Raw genomic sequence first — 15,597 nt, 5'->3', positions numbered from 1 at the left:
ATCAAGACGTCATTCATAACTCATCAGGCGACTTATTGCTTCAAGGTGATGCCCTTTGGACTGAAAAATGCGGGAGCAACATATCAACGGATGATGAACAAGATATTTTCAGACAAATCAGGTGAGAACTTCTCGATCTATGTAGATGACATGATCATTAAAAGCAAAAAAATGCAAGATCATCCGCAGGATATTAAAGAAATTCTGGAAGTACTGATCAAATATGGCCTCAAATTAAACCCGGAGAAATGCACGTTTGGAGCGAGAGCAGGAAAATTCCTGGGTTTTATTGTTAGTGGCAAGGGAGTTGAGGCGAATCCTGAGAAGGTTAAGGCGGTGATGGAGATGAAGACTCCAAGGAGCATAAGGGAAGTACAACGACTCAATGGGCGGTTGGTGGCATTAGGGCGATTCATATCATGCTCTGCTAGAAGATGTCTACCTTTCTACAATGCCATCAAAAAATCTAAGTCCTTCGAGTGGACGCCGGATTGTCAAGAAGCATTCGAGGGGATAAAACGATTACTATGTTATCCGCCCTTGATGAGCAGGCCAGTGGATAGAGAAGATTTATTTCTTTATGTATCTGTCACCAGCACGGCGATATGCACCATAATGGTACGAGAAGAAGAAGAGCAACAGTATCCGGTGTACTATGTGAGTAAAGTCTTGAAAGATGCAGAACTTCGATATTCGAGGTTAGATAAAATGGCCCTCGCAGTGATAACCACGGCGGCTAGGTTGAAGCCATAATTCCAGGCGCATACTATTATTGTGAGAACTGGAATTCCAATGCGAAAGGTATTACAGAAACCTGACGCATCTGGACGATTAATGGAATGGTCAATTCGCTTGGGAGAATTCGACATTCGTTATGAAGGAAGACCAGCTTTAAAAAGTCAAGTACTTGCCGATTTCGTGAATGAGTTCACGTGGGATGAAAACGAATGTCCAAAAACACAAAAAGAGGAGTGGAGTATGTTCACAGATGGGGCATTATCCGCAGATGGGGCTGGACTGGGGGTCGTTATCAAAGGTCCGGACGTTATTCGCATGTACTATGCAGCAAAGTTAACATTCAAAACTACTAACAATGCTGCAGAATATGAAGCAATGATATGCGGATTGAAATTGATTAACGAACTTATGCCAGAAAGAGTGGTAATCTACAGCGACTCTAAGCTTATGATAAATCAGATCACAAAGAATTATCTGGTGAAACAGGAAGATCTGGTCAAATATCATCAGGTTGTTAGTAGATTGACACAAGAGTTAACACATAAAGGAATCATCTGGGAGATGGTGCATGTTCCAAGGGGCCAGAATAAGAAGGCTGACGAGTTGGCAAAAGCGGCGGCAAGTAGGGACCCATGGAGTCAAAAAGCATGTAATTTGGAAATAAGGTCGTCACCAGCATTCGAAGCCGATCAGATTATGGTCATCGAAGAGCTAGAAGATTATGAAGATTGGAGGATGCCCATCCGCCAATATCTGGAAAATGGAGATTTGCCGGTTGATAAAAGTTTGGCCAGAAAGCTAATTGGGCAGTCAGCGAGATACTCAATTCGGGATAGGACTTTGTACCGGAAATCATATACATGTCCATGGCTGAAATGTATTAGCCGCAACGAAGGAGATTACGTGCTGAAAGAACTTCATGAAGGAATTTGTGGTGCACATGAGGCATCCGCAACATTGGCAAGAAAAGTCAAGTTGTTGGGCTATTATTGGCCAAAGGTGGTGGAGGATTCCCAGAAAATGGTAGCGGAATGTCACAGCTGTCAAACCCATGCGAATGAAAAGCATGTCCCTAGAGCCGAACAAGTCACTATAATGACGGCGTGGCCATTCGCAACGTGGGGGATCGATATAGTGGGCCCGTTCCCAGAAGCAACAAGGAAAAGGAAGTACTTGGTAGTCGCGGTGGACCACTTCAGCAAATGGGTAGAAGCAGAGGCAGTAACCGCTCAAACGCCTGAGCAAATGATCGAGTTCTTACGAGAGAACATTATCATGCGGTTTGGAATCCCGCAAATGCTCATAACCGATAATGGTACCCAGTTCAACTGTGTCAAATTCAAAGCATATTGCGAAAGCATAGGGATCAAGAATCATTTTTCCTCTGTGAATCATCCCCAATCGAATGGTATGACAGAGGTTACCAACAGAGCCATGATTCAGGGCATCAAGAAGCGACTCGGTGATAAGAAAACGGGTTGGGTGGATGAGATACCGCATATGTTATGGGCATACAGAACTTCGGTGAAGGCAGCGACAGGCGAAACACCCTTCTCGCTGGTTTATGGGGCCGAAGCAGTTCTTCCTGTTGAAGTCAAGTCACCTACGGACAGGGTGATTTATTACTGCGCCACCCAAAATCCTATCAATGTTAAAGATGCATTGGATTCTGTTGAAGAGCGAAGAGAAAAAGCTTACATGCGAATGGCAGTATATCGCAATAGAATCAAAAAGTATCATGACAGAAGGGTGCGAAAGGTGATAATCAATGAGCGGGACTTGGTCTTGAAAAAAGCAGAAAAAATACAATCCATAGAAGGCAAAGGAAAATTAGGCGTCAATTGGGTTGGGCCTTACAGGGTATCCAAGAAATTGGGACCGGCAACCTTTGAAATAGAAGAAATGAGCGGGAAAAAGCTCCCGCGCACCTGGAATCTAGAGAACTTGCGCCAATACAAACAGGCTGAGTAGTTAAGGGAAATGACGAGTACTCTTTTTCCTTTTATGGGTTTTTTCCCACTGGGTTTTCTGATAAAAGGTTTTAATGAGGCTTTGATCCCACACAGTTTATATATCCATGTAACGTGAAGTTTTTTATTTTTAGCAAAATAAAGATATTCAACGGTTACAATTATTCAATATGCAACAGCTGAATGCATGTCCTTCTCAACTGATAATAGAAACACATAAATGTGTTGCCTACAAAAAGAAAGGCGGATGCATGATTACGCATCATTCGCAAAACCTTATGATTAAACCTTATGATTGTTTAAGAATTACAAGGCAGGCATAAAATTAAGCGAATAAACGAGTACTCAAAAATTGCGAAAAGGGTCTGGCCACCCTAACGAAAACAAAACTAACTACGAAAAATTACAAGTATGAAGTCGGTATAAGGCAAGGGTCGCATACGAAAGTAACCGGCATTAAGGCAACAAGGAATGGAAACCCCACAGAAATTGCACATGTAAGTAAAACGGCAAGCGAAGAAAGTAAAGTCACTCGGTTAATGTATGCTTAAAGTTTGTTACATACAAAAGTTCAGATATGAATAAAACTATACTACAGTTTCTTCCTCTTCGCCTCTGTTGCCCCCTTTGCCTCCGGTGGCTTCCCCGTCTTCTTTAGGGTGATCTGCTTCAAGCGAATCCCCAACAATAAGATCAGTAATCGCATCAGAGCGAGGTACCTCTGGCTCGACGTGAGAAACATTTTGCGGTGCACCTTCTTCTACATCCTGGTTTGGGATCTCGCGGCTGATTGGAGAGTCATTGGAACTCTGCCAGTTAAGGAGAAGTACCTCATCCATGTCAGCATCTTCCGCCTCCAACTTATCCCATTTTTCAGCTAAATCCTTTTCAGGAATGGAAACTTTGGGGCGATTGAGTACGCGCTCTGGATTCCCATATTCATAGGCCGCATGGATCCGCTCTCCATACCAGTAGATGCGGGAGCTATCTTCAGCTACGATCTCCTTCGCCTTCCTCTTTTGCATCTCCAAAGCTTCGTTGGCCGAATTCAGATTACCAACGGCCTTCTGAAGCTCACTGGACTTAGCCTGGAGTAATTTAAGAGCTTCCTCCCTCTCGCTGATAGCTTTCTGACAGGCATCCTCGAGGAACTTTACCTTGCCTTGGACATCATCAATGAGCGACTTCTGAGTCGCCAATTCAGTACCAAGGTTTTCCAGCTCTCTCGCCCTTTCAGCATCCCTACAGAGGGCACCCTCCGCAAAATTGATAATCTACACGTAGGACGATACATGAATGAAAGAGTGAATGGAGACACGTATTTGAAAGATGGAACATGAGTAAAAAGCAATATACCTCTATGGCACGCTTCTCAATCCCCTCCATGGCAGTTGGAAGCGGCACTTGTTCGCGGACGCGAGAAGCAGATGGGAGTCGTCCCAAGACATTACATATGGAAGAAACAATGTCCTTATAGGAAAAGCTCACGGCTTTACCGAAGGTTCTAGTCCACCATCCGCTAATATCAGGAATCGGCTGCGAATACATAAGGAGAGGGATCAGGAGAATAGCAAGTGACTGATAAAATGTAAGGGAAAATAAAGAAAACGAGAAGAGAGAGCAAATTATGATACCTCATGAATGGGAGTACTGCCCTTTTCTTTGGATGGGGTGGATATGGGTGTGCCACCAACCGACAAGGATACAGAGGCATTTTTCTTCCTAGGGCGAGAAGACTCCACATCCGCATTATTCTTCCGTTTCCGATTTAAGGGAAGGTCCTCAGAAGCAGGGCCCAGTGAAACGAAAGCAATTGTGGGGGAAGTCGCCTCAACAGAAGGAGTCGCCCCCACAGGAGAATTCACCCCTGCAATAGAAGTTGTTCCCGCCGACCGCCTTTTCCTCCTCGCCAAAGCTTTCGCCTCTCGATCTGCAGCGAGTTGGGATAAAGGGTCACCCCTGCAAAGGGTTAAGAGAAATCATCAACTAAGGAAATAAGCTAACAATACCTTGTACGAAAACGCGATAAGGGATATAGACAACATGATCTCCCTCGCGATAAGCAATCGCCACTCGGCTCCTTAACATATGAAATGCCTGATCATATGTCCATATGAAAGGGGGAGTGTTCTTCAAGAATTTTATAATGGCGGATTCTTCCTTGCTCGGATAACCAAAGTTCAAACTCTTTACATTAGGTCGACCCCAGCAGCGAAGAAAGTTCGGATTCTCTTCATTAAACTTGATGAAGAAATAAGACCTGTCCCACTTGCGGATTTGTTCGACTTCTCATCAAAGCCGTAGTAACCGCCCTGTCGGATGAAGGTAAAGTACTCCCCCGAACTTTTGAAGTGGTGAAGCTTGGAGAAGATCTTGAGCGAGAGAGGGACCTCCAGACAATCTGCCAAAAACTTATCCAGGGTCAAGTCGGCCCATCCATTGGGATGCAGTTGTCCAGGTGCGATTCTATAACCATCAAGGATGGAAGAAATCTCATCCGCCAGCGGATACGTGAAACCGCAGATAATTTGGGCGACAAATATGGTAAAATACCCCTTTGGGAAGTCGCCGGGACCTCTATTTTCCCCGGGAATGCTTGTTTCCAGGCCTTGAAGCCAGGGGTACTACTCCCACAAATCGTCAATCGTCTCGCGGCAAACTAAGCTTCCTGACCTATCCTTCTTCGGTAATAAGCGGGGAGTTGGGATAGGTGGTGGAATCAACTTCCTAGGGTCGAAACCTAGGCCCTCATCAGTCGTATTCGCCAGATGCAGAAACTCGACGGGATGAGAATCAGACTTAGGAGAGCTAGTTGAGACTTCATCAACCATCTCATCAACCTCGTGGGACACCTCGCGATTGTAATTTTCATCGAAAGGTGTGAAATCAAGTTCAGGGTTCGACATATCGGTGAAGGAAACGAACAGAAATAAAAAATGGTTGAAGGAGTTACAGAAAGAGAAACTTACATGTGAGAAAGAACGCAGGGAAGAACGAAGACAAGAGGGTTGATGCTGGAGAGGAAATGACAGAAAACGAAAGAGCTACTGGTTAAAACCCCCAAATTTCCAATACCCAAACGAATGTGAAGAGTTGCCTAAACGTATGAAAAGACCCTAAAAGGGCTCTTACCAGACCAGGGGGGAGGCATGTGATGATTCGCGAAGCCAACTGGACCGAATCCAAAACACGGGCCCAACCCATGATAACTTAAGCCCACGGTTCAAATTGAATGGGCTCCTAATAAAGGAAAGGGCTAACCGCCCGAAATCCTAATAAGACACTAAACCACCCACTCAGAGAAACGGTTATAAAGGACCACGTATATGACCACGTGGAGGACGTGGCACAGGAGGAGTAACCGCCGAAGGCGGTTACCTGGAGGTGCTTATAAAAGAGATAAGGAAGCTAGGAGAGAGGTAGCTTCGCATTTTTTAACCTCTATACGATTATCGACCTACTAAATTTCATATAAAACTGACTTGATCGTCAGAGAGTTTTCCCGGAGATCCTGTCTCCGGTTTTGTTTTGCAGGTAATTACAACGAGGATCATCCTATCAAATTCGGCAAGTTATCAGTTTTATTTGAAATTAAACCAAGTTTATAAACAAAATAATTGAAACATAACTATGATTGGTGGCCCTCGTGCTTTTCAAGAACACAAATATAGTTTCTCTAAATAGAAATTAACCAAAAATAGAAAAGTCAATTGTGAATAAATAAATAAATTTGAACAAGTAATTCCTAAAATTAGTTAATTAAGAGATATAAAAGCAACACTTAATTACTTAACAAAATACCTAAACAAATCTTTGGAAAGATATTCATAAGATAGATATGAAATTCTCTTTAATATTGTCACTTCTGTTTACAGTTCTGGTTCTGTTATCTAATGTTAAAGTACAATGTGCACTATTAGATATAACAAAATTTGGAGCAAAACCTAATGCAGACTGTACTCAGGTAATATATATATATATATATATATATATATATATATATATATATATATATAATGTAAGGTTATATGTACGTGATGTGATTTAATTAATTAAAATATTGTTTGTTAGGCTCTGATGAGTGCTTGGAAAGACGCATGTGCAGCACCAGGTGCGACCGGGGTGCTAGTTCCAAAAGGAGTATTTAAAGCAAATACAGTCAATTTTGTAGGTCCTTGCAAAGGAGAGATGACTTTTAACCTTCAAGGAACATTACAGGCACCAGATAAAATTGAAACCCCTGGTTGGCTTAGTTTTAAACATGTTGATAAACTCACTATAACTGGGAGTGGAACTCTAGACGGTCAAGGCGAAGAAATGTGGAAGACCCAACCTTTGTGTTTCAAGAAAGTAACGGCATGCAAGTCTAAAGCAATTGTAAGATCACTAGCTAACTAGATCATTCGTATTCGTATATATTTACTTATGATTCTAAGTAGCTAATTGCATTTCATGATTGATTGTAGAATCTAAGGCTTGATTTCATAAATACTGGTGTACTCGAAGGTATAACATCCCTCAACAGCAAGAATTTCCATATCAATATCATGTCTTGCAATGATTTTATAGTCCGAAAGATTAAAATAATTGCACCTGCTGAAAGCCCTAATACAGACGGAATTCATGTTGCAAGATCAAAAGGAGTTACCATTATTGACACTGACATTGGTACTGGTGATGATTGTGTCTCTGTTGGTGATGGAACAGCAGACTTAAAAGTAACAAATGTGAAATGTGGACCTGGACACGGAATTAGTATAGGAAGTTTAGGACTTTATCCAAAAGAGGAACCTGTAACTGGAATCACTGTTTCAGGATGTACCCTTACAAACACTGATAATGGTGTGAGAATTAAATCATGGCCAGACAAATACGGTTGTGACGTATCTGGTATACACTTTTCAGATATTACCATGACAAATGTTGCAAATCCTGTCATTGTAGATATGATGTATTGTCCATACAGTAAATGCAATACCAAGGTACGTAATTCCATTTCCATACCATAAGGGATTGTTTTATTTTCATGGCATATTATTTTTCTCATATCACTAACCGTGTTTAATTATAATTTTAGGGTACATCAAAGGTCAAGATTACTGATATTTCCTTTAAAGGCATAAAAGGTACAACATCCACTCCCGAAGCCATTAAACTCAATTGTATGCCCGGAAGTTGCAATAAAATAGAACTTGCTAACATTGATCTCAAACAAGTCGGTGGTAAAGGCGTTGCAGTAGCTAACTGTAGTAATATTAAGCCAACAATTACGGGAACTTTAAATCCTAAGGGATGTTAATATCTACATGCACCCGATTTTTAACCTTAATTAATATAATTTCCAATGTGAGCCTGTTTTTTACAATTTTGATTCTATATTTTTAAATGTAATATTTATCAATTCCGGCATTGTATCTCAATTTTATTGTTTCCGAATATATTAATTAGTTATGATTTTGTTTTTATTTTCCATAATATATATATATATATATATATATATATATATAATTTTGTTACAAAATAAAAGAACACAATTACTAAAGTATATAAATATAATTGATGAGCACTTTATGTAAAATACAAAGTTTTGATTTAATATTGAACAATTTTATACTTTATTTAAAATGGATTCAAATATTATCAAATTATTATAATTAATAAAAGAATTATGATAATTATGAAAACACCACCCTACTAGATTAGATTAGGAAAATCATGAAGAGAATTTAAAGGCTTAATATATATTTTTTTTCTCTATGTATTTTGTCCTGAATTTTAAAAAGTTCCAAATGATTCATTATTCTTAGTTAATTGCATACAATAATTCTCTATTCTTATCTAATTATATTTAATAATCTCTTATTTTTGTCCAATTACATTCAATAACCCCAAAACTTCAGTTGCCTCGTGAACTTTTAAAAGTTCATAGTTGGCATTTTTTTGACACGTAGCGAGAATTTTGACATGTGACGGGGCGTGTCTTTCATTTTCTGTATCAAATAAATTCTATTGAAAAATAGGGGGTTATTGAGTACAATTCATAAAAATAGCTATTCCATGTAATCTTTATTCCTTATTTTATGGAATCTTTATTCCTTATTTTCATAGAATAACTATGACTAAATTACACCAATGGTACCTGAACTTACTCTAATTTACACTTTGATACCTAGATTATATTTTGTCCCAAAAATATACCTGAAGTAACGGTGATCGGAAAATTTAGTATATTTTACCGGTGAATGGCCGGTCAATGCGAGTGTGACGAGTAAATTATACTGATAGTACCTTAACTTTATCCTAATTCACGTTTTGGTACTTAAATTTATTTTGTCCAAAAATACACCTCAAGTAAAGATCACTCAATATTTTAGTACATTTGACCGATCAGTGGTCGGTCAACGCGAGTTTGACCATTTTAAACTAAAAATTGGGACCCATCAAACACTTAACTAATATAAAATTACAATACTACCATTTATCTCTATATATATTGTAAGTTTATATTAATTGAGTGTATGGTGAGTTTCAATGTTCAGTTCAAAATGGTCAAACTCACGTTACTCGGTCACTAACCGATCAAATGAACTAAATTTTAAAATAAAATCCAGGTACCAAAGTGTGAATTATGATAAAGTTCATGTACCATTGATGTAATTAACTCATGAACTCGCGTTGACTGGTCATTAACCGGTAAAATATACTAAATTGTCCGGTCATCATTACTTCAGGTATATTTTTGGGACAAAATGTAATCTAGGTACCAAAGTGTGAACTAGAGTATAGTTCAGGTACCATTGGTGTAATTTACCCGAATAACTATTTCTAATATTGTACTTTTGTAATTTACAAAATTACCTTCTATTAAATATTCAATCTTCTCTCTTGACAATTTCTCAAATCCTATAAATTTTGACGAATACATAATTAATATCATAAAAATACGAAAAGCAGGAAAATGTGAAAAAATACGAAAAATGTTAAAACACAAAAACGTAACAATACGTGAAAAACGAGATAAACGCAAACAAAACACGAAAACATAAAAAAACATAAAAACTTGAAAAATATGAAAATATGAAAAAAACGTGAATAACAAGAAAAAGTAACAAAATGCGAAAAATACAAAAACACGAAAAAAAATGAAAACGCGAAAAAAGGAAAAACGGAAAAACTAAAACATGAAAACGTGAAAAAATTCAAAAAAAAAACAATAACGTGAATAACACAAAAACGTGAAAAATACACAAATGTGAACAACCGTGAAAAACAAAAAAAAACTTGAAAAACACGAAAAAAAACGTAAAAAAAATACCAAAAATATGAAAAAACGTTATAAATGCATTTTTAACATTTTCTGTTTTTAACATTAAAAATGTTTTTCACGTTTTTATGTTTTTCGCTTTTTTTCACGGTTTTCTCTTTGTTCACAATTTTCTTGTTTTTCCACTTTTTTCATGTTTTCATGATTTTCCCATTTTTTCACTTTTTGTGTTTTCACGTTTTCGTGCTTTTATAAATTCACATTTCTTTACGTTTTTTCACGTTTTTCTGTTATCCATATTTTTTCAGGTTTTCGTGTTTTTAACGTTTTTACATTTTCGAGCCTGGGCCATTATCCAGCCTGTGCCGCCTTATTCAAACTCCATGCCAAAGCTTTCCAAGTCTTAGACCACATTCTTCCGTCACCTGAAAACGATTCTGACAACTCCCTTCAAACCACAAACCCCGACCTATGGTCCCGTATTGATGTCGTGGTCCTTCAATGGATCTACAGTACTATCTCCCTTAATCTGCTTCACCCAATAATTGAAGCCGATTCCTCTGCAGCCACAGCCTGGAGCCGTCTTCAAGATATTTTCTCTGACAACAAACATTCCCGTGCCCTATTCCTCCAACAAGAGTTTTCCAAAATTAAGCTCGAGGATTTCTCTGATATTTCATCCTACTGTCAACATTTAAAATCACTATCTGACCAACTCACAAATGTCGACTGCCCGGTTACCAATGACCAAATGGTTCTTCAACTCATCTCGGGTCTTACTGATGCATATGACACCGTTGGTACCCAACTTCGCCATGGTGATCCGCTCCCATCCTTTCACAAAGCTAGGTCAATGTTGATTCTTGAAGAAACTGCTCGTTCCCGGAAAACCAGCAGCGCCGCTGATCCTGTCGCACTCACGGCTTCCTCCGTCGGCGACCACGTCAACTCGCCATCTAATATTCCTCCTGCGCGTCAGGCGCATAATCGATCCGAAACCGGTGGTCGCGGCGGTAGACATGGAGGTCGCGGGTACCGCGACAGAGGGGGGCGGAACCACTACCGACCGGTGGGGTATTCGCCGTATCGACCCGCAACTCCTCCTCCTTTGGCATATACGCAACCATTGGGACAGTCCCCGCCTTGGGCAACTCCACCATGCCCATTCCCTACAAATGCTTGGCAACCACAGTACTCTTCTGGCAGACAATCTCCTCAATCGGGAATTCTTGGTCCTCGCCCCGGCAGCCAGCAAGCTCATATTAATATGGCGCCACAGCCATATATGCCAACCGATATTGCAGAAGCTATGCACATAATGACTATTTCACCGCCTCCTGATCAATGGTACATGGATATAGGAGCCACCGCTCATATGACAGCTAATCAAGGTACACTCACTTCTTATTTTAATTCGAGCTTCAATGAAAATATTATAGTCGGTAATGGTCATTGTGTTCCTATTTGTGGATCTGGTTATGCTAGTTTATCTTCTAAAAATCACCCTTTGCATTTAAATAATGTATTGCATGCACCCAAACTGATCAAAAACCTTATTTCTGTTCGTCAATTCACCAAAGATAACAAAGTTTCTGTTGAATTTGACCCATTCGGTTTTTCTGTGAAGGATTTACAGACGGGTGTAGACATCGAGTCGGAGGACCTGTGACGAAAACCTGAAAATAAGACGGTTGAAGCGATTGATTTCGGAAGTTTTGAAAAACAAAAAATATATAAAGAATGATAAGTACATAATAAGGAAGAAAGAGTTATGACGGGTCGCTGTTGCCAATGGGGTGGCTCGCGAATGCTTAGCGGCATGGTGCGAGCGCTTAGCGGCATCCGACGCGCGGTCGACGACAGTCGGACGCCCGCTCGACGTCCGTCGGATGCACGCATCCAACCACAAGTGGCGCGCGCTCGACGTCCGAGCGATGCACGGGCCAGGTGGCGCGGAGCGCGCTCTCGTCGGCCACAGGGCGTGTGCACCCGGCAGCGCGGAACGCGCGTTCGACGGCCGCGACGCGTGGGCGCCCGATGGCACGGAACGCACGCTCGACGGCTGCAGGGCGTGCACGCCCGACGGCGCGAGACGTGCCCCGACGGCCGTTGGGCGAGCACCCACCGACGTCGGGCGAACGCCCAACGGCGGTTGGGCGCTCGCCCAACAAATGTTGGGCGGCCGCCCAACACCGCCCAACAATGTTGGGCGGCCGCCCAACTATTGTTGGGCGATCGCCCAACAATGTTGGGCGATAGCCCAACGTGAGGTTGGGCGGCCGCCCAACCCCCTTAGGCGACGCCCGATTCTTTTCGGGCGTCACCCATTCCGCCGGGGATCCGTTTGCCTATAAAAGGCACGGATCCCCATGCATTTTGGAGGAGGGATTTCTTTGGAGCTTTCTCACTCTAAACATTTTTAGAGAGAGAAAGTCAATTTTTTGGAGAAAATATTTTTTTTCCCAAAAAAATCCAAATTTTCCCAAAGTTAAATTTTTACTAAAAAACACAAAAAACCGGAAAATCACGACTCGTAGAATCAATCGGCTTCGACTGTCAGATACCGAACTTGAGGTATTATCCGAGGACTAGACTCGTTTTATTTTATTTAATTTATTTCTTTTCCTTTATTTATTTTTATGTTATAATTTTATTTATTTTGTCATTTATTTATTTATCACGTTTTATTTAATTTTTCGTATTTATTTAATTCCCGTCTCTTGTTAGATAAACGTTCGGTTTTGTTTTGAAGTAAAAAACCTCGTTTTGATATCCCAATACGAACCGTGATCCGATTAAAAGGTAGTTCGGGTATCGAAAACGTTGTAATTATAAGTTTTAACTAAAAAAATTTCCAAATAATGTTTTAAAATAAAAACGTCGTTTTAGGAACTTTCGTTATTGACTATGATCCATTTTTGGTAGTTCGGAAATCCAAAACGATTGAGTTAGACTTAATTTAAAGCTTTTGAATAAATCTGGAAACAATTGGAGTGCTGCTGTAATTTTCCGTTTCTGTCACTAATTGCTCTTTACCGACGGATTTTCCGTCGGTAAATCTGCTGGAATGTAAAAAATACTGTTTTGGTCCCTGTTTCTTAACTTTTAAGCTTTTGGTCCTTTGTTTATATATGTATATTTATGTAATATATATTTTCAAACTATTTTTAGACATTTGGTATATATAATTATTTGGGATGTTTATATATCATTTTTTATTAAATATAAGTATATGTATATATATCTTTTCTTTTCTTTTTCCTTTACTTAAAGGGTAATTAATTTTATTTTAAAATGATATTTACTTGGGTGTTTTGGGAGTGATTAATTAGTAGACATTTTGTGGATAAATGGATATTATTTTGACATTTAAATTACATTAGGTATGTATATATATAGTTTTGGGCTATTTGGGCTATATTAGTTATTATTAGATAAAACTATTTAGGGGACAAATGATATTTTCTTATTTAGGGGTTTTATTTATTATTTTCACATATTTAAAGTAAAAATGTATTATACTTAGTATTTTCATCATTATTCCTTATATATGTATTATATAGTATCTTTTCACTTATTCTTATTTCATGTTTCCTTTTTTGGCTAAAATGTATATATATACCTATATTATTTTCTTTATTCTTTTGGGCCATTTAGGGGTCCATGTTTCAAATGGGCTTTATTTGGGAGTGAATTTTGATTTAATATGTTTATTGTTGTAATTATGACAAGTAAAGAGTCCATTGAGTGAAAAGGGGAAAATAAATCACAAAAAGAGTTTTCAAGTTAATTATTTGAACTAATGGATTTTTAGAGGTTCCTATTGTAAATAAAAAGTGTTTTCTTGACATTTCAAATCGTTTCTTAAAACACCACGTTTTAAAACCTTAGTCCGTTCCAACGATGGATTAAGCGAACCTTGTAATTAAAATCGTTTTCATTATAAATAATAGAGTTTTGAGTCGTTTTCTTAAATGATTTGTACAAAATAAATTGACTTGTATGCTTAACAATGTTTTCTTATTAAAGGTTTTTACCTTAATGTTTTCAAACACTTGAGTCGTTCCAACGACGATTCAGGCGGACTTCATCAAACGGGGTTTTGAAACGTACCTAAATCGTTCCAACGGCGATTAAGGTACGAACCATGTAAATAAACTCGTTTTGGGGAAATGAGTTAGTATAGAATTAACACGCAACACGACATGTAAATCCCGTGGTAAATAAACCACTTCTTTCTTCCTCCCCTCTCTTTGTATGTATATCAAATTGATGTAAATGGGTGATTCTTTACTAAAGTGGCTTTTCAATAATATATGCTCAAAATGGTTTCTAAAAAGAGAAAGAAAAGGTTTCAAATGAATTTTAAACTTAAAGAAGTATACGATTAGTCCGTTATCGCCTAACATGCTGAGTAGGAGGCCGGTGGTTCATAACCGGGCGATGTCGGGGTGCCTAGTAGCCTTTCTCCGGAAAGGAGCTAGCCTTCTCGGCTCGTACTTAAGTTTCCCGAACCCACACCGGTCTCCCGCAAGGGATCGGTGTTCATTTTCCCATTCGTGGGTGGCGACTCTTTCATATCTCCGAGCTCCGGTCCTGCCGAGCAGCTTGATTCCACGATTGGTTGCTTTCGGCGCCAATCACCGCTTACGTCGCCATGGGGTTGTCCACCCCCCGGTCCGCCCGGGAGATTAGGTCGCGGCACCTCGTCTAACAAGTGGCGACACTGCTGGGGAAGCGAGAAATTTGATTCCGGAAGGCGTGTATTAAGCTCTTAACGGGGACGGATTGTATTATTTCTTTTCGTATGCATTCATGTGCATTATTGCAAACCTTTTGGGTAATTTCCGCGAAACCTCTAACGAGAGTCCATTCGTCGCTCGAAAGAGGCTAGTGTAAGTTCCCCCTTACAGTAAGGCGCCAAAGGGTCCCCATCCATTCGTTAGGGGCGAATTTGTGCGGTCCTGTGAGGTCCCGCGCTCAGCCGTGTCAGCATATAGTAGCCTTAGAAGTTGCCATAGGATTAACCGTTACTATTTTTGGTGTGATAAATGAATCAGTTCGTGTTTTCAAATCGCCATGATACGTGTCTAAATCCTAAAGTATGTAAAGAAAATGAAACGATGCGTTAATATATACTCTTGAATCGGCGTACTAATTACCCTAAAACATCGAAACGATTTAAACTAAAGACGACTTAGTCATCTCGTATGAATGAACATGTGCGGCCCGCCTTGTCCCTTTCGGTGTCCCGACGAAGGCACATGTTCAGGAAATGCGTTATGACGTAAGCACGTATTAGTATGAATTGGTTTGGTGTTAAGGATAGTTATATCTCGATTCAAAAGACTATATTAACAGTAGCCGTTATTCACATTCTTTAAATAAATTAGGATAGAATGAGATTATGACGAAATGAAAACGGAGAACATTTCTGTTTCGAATGACCCTGTTGTAACGTAAAAAGTTTCGCACAAGTAGCCCGTCCCTTTCGAATAAAAGACGAGCTCTTACGTTATGCCTTGTGTCATTCTTAAGAGAAATGGACGTATCCGCAAAAGTGACTAAGAAAATAAAAGAAAAAGGCAAAAATAAACAAACGACCAAAGTCATTCCATATCTACG

At 39.6% G+C, this 15,597-nt stretch overlaps 1 protein-coding gene across 1 annotated transcript; it reads left to right on the top strand.

Moving 5' to 3' along the window:
- The first annotated feature begins 6,534 nt into the window (after window positions 1-6,534).
- Window positions 6,535-8,110, top strand: LOC136217073 (exopolygalacturonase-like). The gene is made up of 4 exons (XM_066003651.1): window positions 6,535-6,672; window positions 6,780-7,085; window positions 7,175-7,690; window positions 7,786-8,110. The coding sequence occupies exons 1-4, from the start codon at window positions 6,547-6,549 to the stop codon at window positions 8,005-8,007; spliced, it is 1,170 nt and encodes a 389-aa protein (XP_065859723.1). The 5' UTR covers window positions 6,535-6,546; the 3' UTR covers window positions 8,008-8,110.
- The last annotated feature ends 7,487 nt before the right edge of the window (window positions 8,111-15,597 follow it).

This window comes from Euphorbia lathyris, chromosome 2, assembly GCF_963576675.1.
Source record: "Euphorbia lathyris chromosome 2, ddEupLath1.1, whole genome shotgun sequence".
Taxonomy (NCBI): domain Eukaryota; kingdom Viridiplantae; phylum Streptophyta; class Magnoliopsida; order Malpighiales; family Euphorbiaceae; genus Euphorbia; species Euphorbia lathyris.
The sequence above is the reverse complement of the archived record's forward strand: the minus strand, read 5'-3'. Positions and strand labels throughout refer to the sequence as shown.

What these genes read in the sequence shown, in the direction of transcription:
- LOC136217073 (XM_066003651.1), top strand. Translation starts at nt 6,547, where the DNA reads ATGAAATTCTCTTTAATATTGTCACTTCTGTTTACAGTTCTGGTTCTG. An exon ending in CTAATGCAGACTGTACTCAG is followed by an intron (nt 6,673 to 6,779) that starts GTAATATATATA and finishes ATTGTTTGTTAG; the next exon opens with GCTCTGATGAGTGCTTGGAA. An exon ending in CATGCAAGTCTAAAGCAATT is followed by an intron (nt 7,086 to 7,174) that starts GTAAGATCACTA and finishes GATTGATTGTAG; the next exon opens with AATCTAAGGCTTGATTTCAT.